Source organism: Oratosquilla oratoria, chromosome 35 (assembly GCF_046742065.1).
Source record: "Oratosquilla oratoria isolate Oo_2021 chromosome 35, ASM4674206v1, whole genome shotgun sequence".
NCBI classification, from domain to species: Eukaryota; Metazoa; Arthropoda; class Malacostraca; order Stomatopoda; family Squillidae; genus Oratosquilla; species Oratosquilla oratoria.
In genome coordinates this window covers 2,307,079-2,318,666 of record NC_134811.1, presented here as the reverse complement: position 1 = coordinate 2,318,666, position 11,588 = coordinate 2,307,079, and the positions used below count along the sequence as shown (strand labels likewise).

General features: G+C 38.7%; 2 protein-coding genes across 8 annotated transcripts in view; both read right to left on the bottom strand.

The window, feature by feature from the left end:
* Positions 1–3,771: 3,771 nt before the first annotated feature.
* On the bottom strand, positions 3,772–6,697 carry ox (ubiquinol-cytochrome C reductase complex subunit oxen). Its single transcript, XM_076173850.1, has 2 exons — positions 6,495–6,697; positions 3,772–4,054 (listed from the first exon to the last, which is right to left on the bottom strand). Exons 1-2 carry the CDS (start codon positions 6,636–6,638, stop codon positions 3,977–3,979), a joined length of 222 nt encoding a protein of 73 aa, XP_076029965.1. The 5' UTR covers positions 6,639–6,697; the 3' UTR covers positions 3,772–3,976.
* A 3,746-nt stretch (positions 6,698–10,443) lies between these two features.
* mRpL36 (mitochondrial ribosomal protein L36) overlaps positions 10,444–11,588 on the bottom strand; it is a 13,292-nt gene continuing 12,147 nt past the window's right edge. For all 7 annotated transcript variants that reach the window (XM_076173843.1, XM_076173845.1, XM_076173846.1 and 4 more), the window contains one exon: positions 10,444–11,160. In XM_076173843.1, the coding sequence (XP_076029958.1) occupies positions 10,948–11,160 (213 nt within the window). In that variant the 3' untranslated portion in view covers positions 10,444–10,947. The remainder of the gene's footprint in view (positions 11,161–11,588) is intronic.

Below are 11,588 nucleotides of genomic sequence, written 5' to 3'. Positions count from 1 at the left end.
ATCCATAGCATTTATATATATGGCAAACATTAAAGGAGCCAATTGAGAGCATGCATGTGTGTGTATTTACCTAACTGTAGTATACAGGAAAGGAGCAATGCTTATTGGATTCTGTTACCTACTCTCCAATTTATCATACCTAGCCTCAAATTCGTGTACAGTTCCAATTATTCTATACCCTTGATTTCTAATTATCATGTTTAGATTTGAATTTGGGATAGAGCACCTTCTAAGTTATTCCAAGTACTTATTCATCTACATTAAAAACTATTTTTTTTATATCCTTTAGACATGCTGTCTTAATTTGTTTCCATGACTTCTTAAGCCCTCCTGTTCTTAATCAAGATTTCTCTTCTGTCAATGTAATCTGTCCCCTTTGGTGACCTAAATACTATAATCATATTACCTCTTCCTCTTGAATCTTTCAAATTTGGCAGACCCAGTGATTTGTCTTTCTTTTATTTGCCAGGCTTGGGAACCAATTTGGGTTCTGCCCTTTGAATTCTCTTAATCTTGATTATATCTTTCATTCTATGTGGGAACTAGTCTTGGATCACAGTTCCCTTAATTTTTTTTTTCTTTATCCATATCATGAAAAGCCACTTTAACATTCTGCAGCGGCCCATACCTCTCTCCCATAATCCTGTCGATATGATTCTCGTGACAAGTTGTCTTTCATCAATATTCTCAAATCTTTCTCCACTTTTGCTTTTTGGATTAATTTCTCAAGGAATAGTTTAAAAATATACCCCTGAGAAGTATGGTAGAGGTTACAAGGTGGATAGTGAGAAATGAGGTGGGGAGGGGAGTGGGAGTGGAAAGGGAGCTGGCAGATGGGACTGATGAAAGATTATTTGGATAGTTTGAACACTTAGAGAGAATGAGTGAATAAAAGTTAGCAAAAGAGGAGTGGAAAGCAGAGGGGGATGGAGTACTTAAAGGGACAACCTTGGATGATTTATGGATGGGGTGAAAGCAGCTTTGAGCATGAGGGGAATGTCTGTTGAACAAAGAAGGGAGAAGGCTGGTGATAGGGGTGAGAGGAGAGTGGTTGTGTATGAATGATATTTTGATGCAGCCTGAAGAGATTTCTCCTCTTCTTGTCTATTCTCTGCACAAAAGGACAGGGAGGTGGGGTCACCATACATAGTAAGTGAAGTAGCCCTGGTGTAGGTACACCATGTATTGCTGCACTGCTTCTATCCTGGGCAGAGAGCAGGAGACAGGGATCATTTTTCCCTCCTGGTGATTTCTGCATCATCTGCAAACATGTTGGCAATGCTTGATGTACTTTCCATCATGTCATTAACATGTACTTGTATAAGAAACATTATTGGTGCTGGCATTAAATATTGTGGAACTCCACTGGTCACTGCTCTCCATCTTGACATTTTATACTTCATTACTGTCCTCATGTACCTTCCCTACAACAATTTTTTCATCAATTTGAGTAGTTTGCCTCTTAGTCCTCTAGTATGCTTCAATTTCCACACTCATCAATTGTGAAGTACTTTATCAAAGGCCTTCTGTAGGTCAAGGTACAAAGTCCATCCAGCTCTCCCTCTTTTGTAGCACATAAACACTAACACTTGAGAGGATCTAATAAAATGGGATAATAGAAATACAAGAGGACACGGAAAGAAAATCAAGACAGTTATAGAAGAGACCAGGAAAAGAACAGCTTTCCCCACAGAGTTATAGACATTTGGAACAAGTTAGATGAGAAAGTGGTGTGTGCAAAAACAATACATGAATTTTAAGTCTAGATAAAATGAGATATGAAGACGGGACACCACGAGCATAGCTCCCCTTCCCGTAAAATACAACTAGGTAAATACATGACCTTCCAAATCTAAAGCCAAACTGTCAGTGTTTATCTCTTAAAGATATTTGGCCCATCAATATTTACAACCCTTTCACATAATTTCACTAGTTTGTAATTGATACCAGCCAGTAGGTTAGTGGTCTCTTTACCTCCAACTTGGTGAATTCATACCCTTTCCCAATCATGCAACACTATTCCTTCTTTTAATGAAAATACAATAAGACTAAATCTTGTCCACCAGCTGTTCCACTCATTTTTTCAATTATGCAGTTAGAGATCCCTCAAGATACTGAAGCTTTGATCACATCTAATGATCCCAACATATTGAGCACTTCCCTCACTTCTAGTTGTATCTTCTAAACTCGAATTCTTATGCCACGTCCACACGGTCGAGCACTGTCCGCCGGGCACGAGGGCTTTGCTCGACAACGGGCAATTTCATCGGGCAAACCATCAAACTGTCCGATCCCGGGGCCATTTGCGGGCAGTGGATGGAGGGCTGACATCGCTGCCAAACGCATGAGGTGAGGTGCGAGCAAAGTTAGCAAACCCACTCAGTACAGACCGAAGTTACTTTACTACCACATCCGCACCTAGTACTAGTGTGTGCTGGTCTTGACAAGACGTGCTATGCTTTTCCTCATATTTGTCTCTTGCCTTTGTATATATGGCTCCACTTTCGAAAGAACAGAAAAACTGCTTATGTTCATTCTCATGTAATTGCAAAACGATTGTTCATTTTCATCCAGCAATTCACGTAGGATTGTCACTGAGCTTCCCATTAAATCACGTCTTTGTAACCACTCCCGGCATCAGACATGTCTCCGTGATTTCTTGTTTTTCTTTTTAATGCAGGCAGCAATTATAATGCTGTAAAGTGCTACCTTCTTTCCAAGTATGGCGGGAACCATGGTTATCGTACCGCACTGAACCACTCCCTCCCAACCTCTGCTTGCGGCCAACTAACCTCCAACCACCATCGTCAGCCGTGTGGACACTTCGCGGGCAGAGTCTGCGGACTTTGCCCTTACCGGGCAAAGTCCGCCAGGCACAGCTCGACTGTGTGGACGCGGCATTACTCGCCTCACTTTCCTCTAAAAAATGGTTCCTTGTTATGATTGAAAACTTTCATTTATTTCTGCCTGAGCTGAGGCCTCCTCAAAGACCACACCACCCACTGTCAACTTGATTTCTTCAGTTTTTAAATTTACCATTGATGAACCTGTAAGTTTCAGTCCATGATGATGTTGTGATGCATGAGGTGGAATGGGTGGGTGAGGTAGTATGTGTGAGCAAAACTTGATGCAGCCCAAAGGGTTCTCCGTCTTCTTTTCTGCATGAGGGGACGGAGAGGGGGGTCGCCAATTTAATGAAGCGGCCTTGCTTTTGATGTGCTGTGTCTTGCGACACTGCTTCTGACCCAGGGCAGTGGACAAGATGCAAGGATGACCCATCATCCAGGAGGTGCCAAGATAAGAGGGTAGAGGGTGGAGGGGAGTGGGGTGTATTAGGGATGGAATGGGTGGGAATGGTTTTTAGGCCTTTGTTTTTTGGCTACTTCCCTTGTAAGGGGGAAAAAGCCTTTGGTATATGTATGTGTCTACACCTCTTTCAATTTTTTTTTCTTCCTATAGGTTCTTGTATGGTCATTCCTAGATTGTAAACTTATCCTTGTTCTCTATTTTCCCAAGCTATGTTCCTGACACACCTTTAGTTGAACCATTTTTTTTTTTACCTTTGTTTAACCCCAGGTTGTAAATAGCAAGAAAGGTTTCCGATTTCCTCATTATTCTGGTGATATTTATGCATGTGTGTGATTGACAAATAAGCTGACTTAACCACTACCCTTATCAGAGGCCTTTGGTGTGTGTGTGTACACGTTTATCATAACCTTCCATTTGATGGCAATACCTGATGACCAATCTGGTTTACAAAGAACAACCAAGTCATATTATCAAATACTTTATTTATATGCAACTGTACAATTGATGGATTCTGTTTTATATTCTTCATAGAAGTAAGAGTTATTTCCAACTAGACATACTGGACCTCACATGAATTTCTAACACAAGTTCAGGATAGATGAAATGGATGAATGATATGATATGGAATTTTATACTGTTACTTTCATGCTAGCCAGTTTCTTTCTTCTTATTCATCATCATCATCGTCTTCCTCCTCCTCTGCTGAAGGTTGATCAAACTTGTGCTTGATGTGTTTGTACAGCTTCTGCAAAAAAATAATTTTGTTACATTCTTAAAAAGTTATTATTCATGAGCAGTATTTAGAAAATGTGAAACTGGACAATACTACCAATAGTTGCAAAATAATGTAAACATATATCTATATGTTGAAATGCGTAAGACAGAATGAGTGGAAGGGTGGCGAGGTAAACACCAGGAACCGTTGGAGTTTTATTGCTAACGATTCCTGGTGTTTACCTTACCACCCTTCCACTCATGTATCTATATAGTCAGCTGGATCATAATCTACTTTTTTTTTAATAAAGATTTTGTGTGAGTACAATTATTGTATGGAGTAATGACAGTGACTTGCTTGTGGTGGTTATGCAAGGTGGGCAGAAGAGCTGTTAATTTCCAAAAACCCTTCAAAACCTTACAGTGCTGAGCCTCAGATATCTCTATAAATTCAACTGTATTTCTTGAACCTTTTCCTACATGGAGAGCATACAACTGGAGAATGCACCCATCCTACTACAACTGTCAGCCACTGACACAAATTGTTTCATGCTATACCACTAACAGTCCAATTATTCTTCAAATATTGATTTGTGGAAGAGCCTGATTAATGCTGCCAACTGTTGTTGGGCTATGAGTTTCCAAATTATTGGAACTCGAGACCTCAACAAATCAATATGGACTCTCAAGGCCACTCCATAAGCATACAACACAAAAATCTTGTCCAAGTAATAAGTGCTCAATCAGACTATCCTAGCCCATAATATGCAATACACTCAAAGCCTCAACCTAATAGGCCTCCATTTAACAAATTCTAGATTTCATGAACTTTGTCCATTGCTAGACATTTTTTAAATGGATATTTTATCTAATGCTTGGCACAACTTTCCACTATCTGGAAAAACCGTCATTGTCATTCACAATAACAAATGCCCTTGCTTTGCCTTATATACTTATTAATTAAGGTAAACAAAATACCAATTCTTTAATGCAATTGTAGACTACTCTCTTTACCAAACTGCCTTAACTGGACAATATTTCTTTCTCAAGTGACTTATGGGCATCTGGTGGCTACTAATAATTACACAGAACTCAAGTGCCTCCTACAAAAGACCAAAGGCAACGGATAGATTACTTTCAACTTTGAACTTTCCCCTATTACATACCTTCCTACTTATAAAATTCTTGAATATCTTCAATATGCTTCTCCTACCCTTCATATAGCTGTAAAAATCTATAATGTTTCTCTATTAACTGTATCAAATACCTCGGACTTCACAAGAATACATATTTAAATTTTGCTAAATAATTCTCACTAACCTATCAAAACATACACTGGGGTATCTGGGGACCCAGATACGATTCCCACATAGAAGACACTGAACATATATCCAACATTACACTATCCTAACCATCCCCAGACAACATCTTCTCTTTGAGTGATTTCTGGGCCAATCCAGTGGCCCGTTATATAAGAGCCATGATTTTCCTGTTACCAGGACCTGGAGCTATGGATTGATACGTAATTATGTTAATAAACTTTACTAGTGACTTTAGCTAATTATACCCTTTAACCACTTCCATATGGTGCCACACACGTAGGCGTCATGAGGAGCAAGTGGGTACGCGATGATGCCGACGTCGGCCTTTTGATTATATTTATTGTAGTCGTACCTACGTAATCTTCATTCTCTCTAAACTGGCTTCATCATATTTTCTATGGTTATCAAAATTCACGGGTGAAAGAGAACGAACGATTGAGCTCTGACTTTATTTTTTATAATGCGATTATTATGACGCAACATCGCACGTCAGGCAGCTAATGTTGCCAGACGTGTGATGTGCCCCGGAGCAAAGAGGTTAAGGTGTATCCACTTACTCATACGGATACGGTATACTTGCTGCATAGTCAATCAACGCCAACGGACTTTCCCTTGACCTTGTAATGGCCTCCCTTGCTCATATTTTCATCTCAAAGCATGATTTAAGTATAAATATCCTAACCTAACCTTGCTGAGTCTAAATCAACCTAACTATATCATATTTATATTACAAATTTGAATTTTGTAACGAAATTTGGCTCTTGTTTTCCCCTAAATATAAAAAACTAAACATGCAATGAATTTCAAATAGTTGATTTACACAACAAAAGATCATAGCCCAGTAACTGCAGGTGCATGAATATTTTAGTAAAAAAAAAAAAGATTTACAAATAACATACTGCTACCAACATGGACAAAAAAACAAAGTGAAAACTATTCAACATCAGAAGGAAATATCCTGAATTTTCACTCATTACATGAGTAACTATTCGAAAAGCATAATGATGATTACTTTGCGTAATTCTTGAAATAAAATTTGAATCATCTTTGTAAATATTTGTGAAATTGGCCCACTGTTCTATTGCATCACCACTCGGGGATTCGTATCAGCTGACGACATACGACCCATTTCTTAGAGCTACTACTTACTCCTTGATTTATAGCATCCCAAATGGTATCTGTAGCAAGGTCGAATCCTCTTTCGAAGAAGAAAGCAGACGCAATTGCTGCAAACGCGAAGGAGGAGGTCCTTCGAAACACATTCTGGTAAATTTTGGAGACGAATTCAGACATTTCTATGGCTGGTTGTAGACGGCTCCTTTCGGCGACGAACAGCGATTCTTTTTAAGGTGAAGGTCACAAAGAAATGTACATGAAATACGATTGGAATATTCTAAGACACAATGATAATATATAACCAAATACAATTAGTATATTACTACGTATGCTTAAAAGTTCTTGCATTTTTATCAATGTATTATTCATAATCGTAAATAACAAATGCTATCGAGTTGCGCACTGCTATTTATTCATATTCTATTTATTTATATTATAATTATGTTATAACATCATGTGTATTATGATCTATTTGTAGTCAGGTTCCACCTTGGTAGATATTTAGTACAGTGTCAGTGTAAAATATCAACCTACGTCAAATATTTCTTCGGCTGCCATACAAATTCCGTTGAGAAATATTTTACGAGCAAACTATTACAGTTATGATCCAGGGATGACCTGTCATCCAGGAGGTGCCAAGATAAGGGGGGGTGAGGAGGGTGGAGGGGAGTGGAATATGTAGAGAATGGAATGAGTGGGAGTGGTTTCTATGCCTTTCTTTTTGGCTACCCCCCGTGTAAGGGGGGAAAAGCCTTTGGTATATGTATGTAAGTCGATTCCTAGAGTGGAAATATGCCTTTTGACTTAGGCTACCTCTCTTGTTAGGGGAAAAAAGTCCTTGGTATATGTATGTATGTACATACATATACCAAAGGCTTTTTTCCCCTTACACAGGGGGTAGCCAAAAAGAAAAAGGCATAGAAATCACTCCCACCCATTTCATTTCCCATATATTCCACTCCCCTCCACCCTCCCTCCTATCTTGGCACCTCCTGGATGACAGGTCATCCCTGCATCCTGTCCACTGCCCTGGGTCAGAAGCAGTGTCGCAAGACACAGCACATCCACAGCAAGGCCACTTCATAAATTCGGCGACCCCACCTCTCCGTCCCCTCATGCAGAAAAGGAGATGGGGAGAAATCCCTTCGGGCTGTGTCAATTTTTTTTCTCATACATACTTCCTCACCCCCCATCCCCCTCATGCATCACAGCCTCATCTATACACAACCCTTCTCCATTCACCCCTATCTTCTGTCCTTCCTCTACAGACATTCCTCTCTTTTGTAAAGCCCCTTTCACCCCATCCATCCATCTCATCCTAGGACACCCCCCTCATATTCACTCCTTCCACCTCCACCTTCCACACTTCTTTTACTAATCTTGTATGTACCGGTACTTGTTAATTATATTACATTGCTGTGTTGTTTAATGTATTTCAACATGGGTTGTTCTTACTGCTTTATGAGAAGGTGGGTTCACTTTAGTTTAGAGTAAAAAATAATTTTCTTTTTTAGTTCTATAAATTTGTTTTCCCTACTATATGCTTTTTTTCAGTTTTGTTTCTATCTTTCTTATATCTTTGTCTAACTGTGGCAGTTTTTTCTTCTTAGATTTTTTTCTTTTTAGTTTCTCTATTTTTGAGGGTGGCTATCTCTCCTGTGTAATTGGGTTTATATATATATTTTTTTTTCTGTAGCCTCTTGGAGTTTATCTCTTGCTGTTCCTCTGAATTGTCTCTGCCCATCTCTTTTACTGTCTTATCTATGGATCCAAATTGACCTATGGCAAATGCATTCAAGTTATTTTCTATTTGCTCTGTACAATATTGTGACCTTGCTTTTTTGTAGTTTAATTATATATTTATCTATTCACTTATTTTTTCACTTCATTTTATTTATTTATTTTTTTGTATGTGGGTTTAATTTTTATCTTCTATCTATCCTATGTTATTGGGAAGTGGTCTGCGGAGAAATCATGTATAGTTTCCCCCAGCCTGGCACATAAACCATATGAATAAAGACTAAAAGCACTGAGTCTGCCAACTTTGAAAGGTCAAAGAGAAAGAGGTGATATGATTTCAATACTCAGGTCACTAATGGGAACAAATTACATTGACAGAAGAGATCTCTTGATTAATGAAAGGAGGGCTGAGGTCATAGGAACAAATTAAGAAACACCACATGTCTAAATGCTGTGAAGAAATACATACATATACCAGAGGCTTTTTCCCCCTACATGGGGTGTAGCCAAAAAGAAAAAGGCATAGAAACCACTCCCACCCATTCCATTTCCTATATATTCCACTCCCCTCCACCCTCCTCCCTCACTCTTATCTTGGCACCTTCTGGATGATGGGCCATCCCTGAAGAAATTCAGTTTTCCACATAGATACATAAATACTTGGAACAGCTTAGAAGGCGATATAGCCCCAGTTGGAACAATACAAGAATTCAAATCTAAATTAGAGAATTGGAAATAAAGGATATAGATTAAGTTGGAACTACACATGAACTTGAGGCTTGGTATGATAAAATTGGAAAATAGGAAACCGGCCCCAAGGAGCAATACTCCTTACCTGTATACTACAATTAGGTAAATAAATTGTTCGGAGGAAAGGTGAACACATTGTTTTGTCGGTGGAAGTTGCTCATTAAATCACCATCTAATCACAGCCTACAAACATTTCTCAAGAACAGCAACTATACATCCAAAGTATCATTCCCAAAAATCAGGAAAATAAACATAGATACCCTACAAATTTAACAAAATAAATGAAAATAAGAAAAGGCTACATCATACCACCCAAATAAACTTCAAAAGGATAGGTATACAGATCTTTGTAAAAGCCTTCAACCCTACTCACCCATCTCACTACATCACACAAGCACAACAAACTGAAAATGCAACATTCATAGCAAACTACTCAAACATACACAACAACCTATCACCTGCATCACACAAATACATTCACACTCAAATAACAAAACAAGCACTTTCAAGACCATTCATCATACTCCATCAAACCCCTCCAGACATCAGTGTCATAACAAAAATCCTTCCAAATAGAAACAAGAACCAAATTTAGCACAACTATGTTCAGATCACTATCTAGCACTAAAACAATACCAACACAGAATAGGCCTACCCTGAAACAAACTTTGCTAGATGTAACCATCACATAGAAGACACCAAACACCTTATACTACACTGTCCAATATTACCCATTCCCAGACAACACAATATTTCCTCTTTGAGTAACTTCTGGACCAATCCAGTGGCTGTTACTCTTTACTCAGGAGCAAAGGGTCTTCTGTTGGAGAGATCTGGGGCAATGGATTGATAAGTGATTGATTCCTACAGAGATATATGAGAGGACCCAAGGACCACTGACAGCCACTGTGAAGCTCCAGGTTTCCTGTCAGCAAAAGTTGAGGCAACAGTCAAGTTGTCTTCATTTCCAGCTGTTGTTTTTATTTTATTTTAACATTGCACAATTTACTTTCCAGTTGAGACCAATGATAAGTACCTTTTCATGGTGGTCTTGCAAGATGGACATTAGAGAAAATTATCTCTCAGTCACTATTATCTTCAAATCAGATTGGTTGGATTTCAAACCACATGAACTTGCTGCCATCATACATTAACTCTAATACTTGAATTACCATCTATCAAGCTTCTTGCCTCTAGATGATAGTGCCATCATCTGTGAGCCATCCTTGATTTTCTTCTTAGTAAAGCTTGCTGGCTGAGCGGGTTAGGGTGTTGTTACTTGCGGCGAAGGTCGAGGGGACAGTGCTTTGAACCCTGCCACCAGCGATAGTTGTACCAAGGGCTTAGTTCATTAAATTCCATGATACAAAGTCATCTGTAAGGAGCCCCATCCTAGCCTCCCGATAAGGGGGAGTTTGTGACACTAAACCATATCAAACCATATCAATGACAATTAGCAACTTTGCTCATTATGGTATAATAATAACTCATATAAGACAAACTATTTTATTTCCTCCCTATTTACAGATTCAAACTTAATTTACACAGCATTCACATTTCAGACCTATACTGTAAACATCACATACCATAATAATCATTTACACATTTCATTTTTATGATGAATAACTTCTGGTGAGTAAAATGAGATAACTTTTAATACAAATGCTATTCCTATAAGACCAAATCATAAATACTGAAATAACAATAATGTATATAGAAAAAAAAAAAGGTTTTGTATTACTGAACTCAGCCCACCTTTTCAAATTTTCTTTATGCACATATATATACACATAACAAAAGGATTGTTCCTTTTTAAAAGGGAATACCCACAAATGGGAGAAAAAGATTTCTGGTATATGTATGTATGCATACATAAAATCTAAAGGGATGGACTAAGTTCAATTATACAAAATACTTTGTTAAGATCAAATGACAGTATTGTAAAAATAAACTTATTAAAGAAATCTTAAACAGTTTACATACAAATGGATTCTTTTCACCACGGACGCTTTGGGCTCATGGATGCATGTGTAATAACCCATGTATTCTTCTCTTTCTTAACCATGCTCATCTGTTTATGCCTTGGTTTGGTCTTGCACATGTTATACAGTCTGCCCTTACGCATGACAAGGTAGCAGTCTGCACATCGTTTCTGTACTTTCCCAACTTGTTTCATTCCACATGCTGGTACCAAAGTGGGAAGCTGAGGCTGAAAATAATAAGGAAAGTATTAACATTAAGTGTGTGGGAGTGGTTTTCTATGCCTTTTCCTTTTGGCTACCTCCCATGTATGGGAGAAAAAAGCCTTTGGTATATGTATGTATTAACATTAACAGGGGATGGAGAGAGGGGGTTGCCGAATTAATGAAGCAGCCTTGCTGTGGAAGTGTTGTGTCTTGTGACACTGCTTCTGACCCAGGGCAGTGGGCGAGATGCAGGGATGACTTGTCATCCAGGAGGAACCAAGATAAGAGGGAGGGAAGAGGGTCAAGGAGAGTGGAGTGTGTTGGGGATGGAATAAGTGGGAGTGGTTTTTATGCCTTTGTTTTTTGGCTACCTCCCTTATAAGGGGGGAAAAGCCTTTGGTATATGTATGTATGTATGTATTAACTTTTTCCAAGATAAGAGAGAGTGGAG

Coding starts and splice junctions, on each gene's coding strand:
- ox (XM_076173850.1), bottom strand. CDS start 6,638: ATGTCTGAATTCGTCTCCAAAATTTACCAGAATGTGTTTCGAAGGACC. Junction 4,055..6,494: donor GGGATGCTATAAATCAAGGA/GTAAGTAGTAGC, acceptor ATTTTTTTGCAG/AAGCTGTACAAACACATCAA.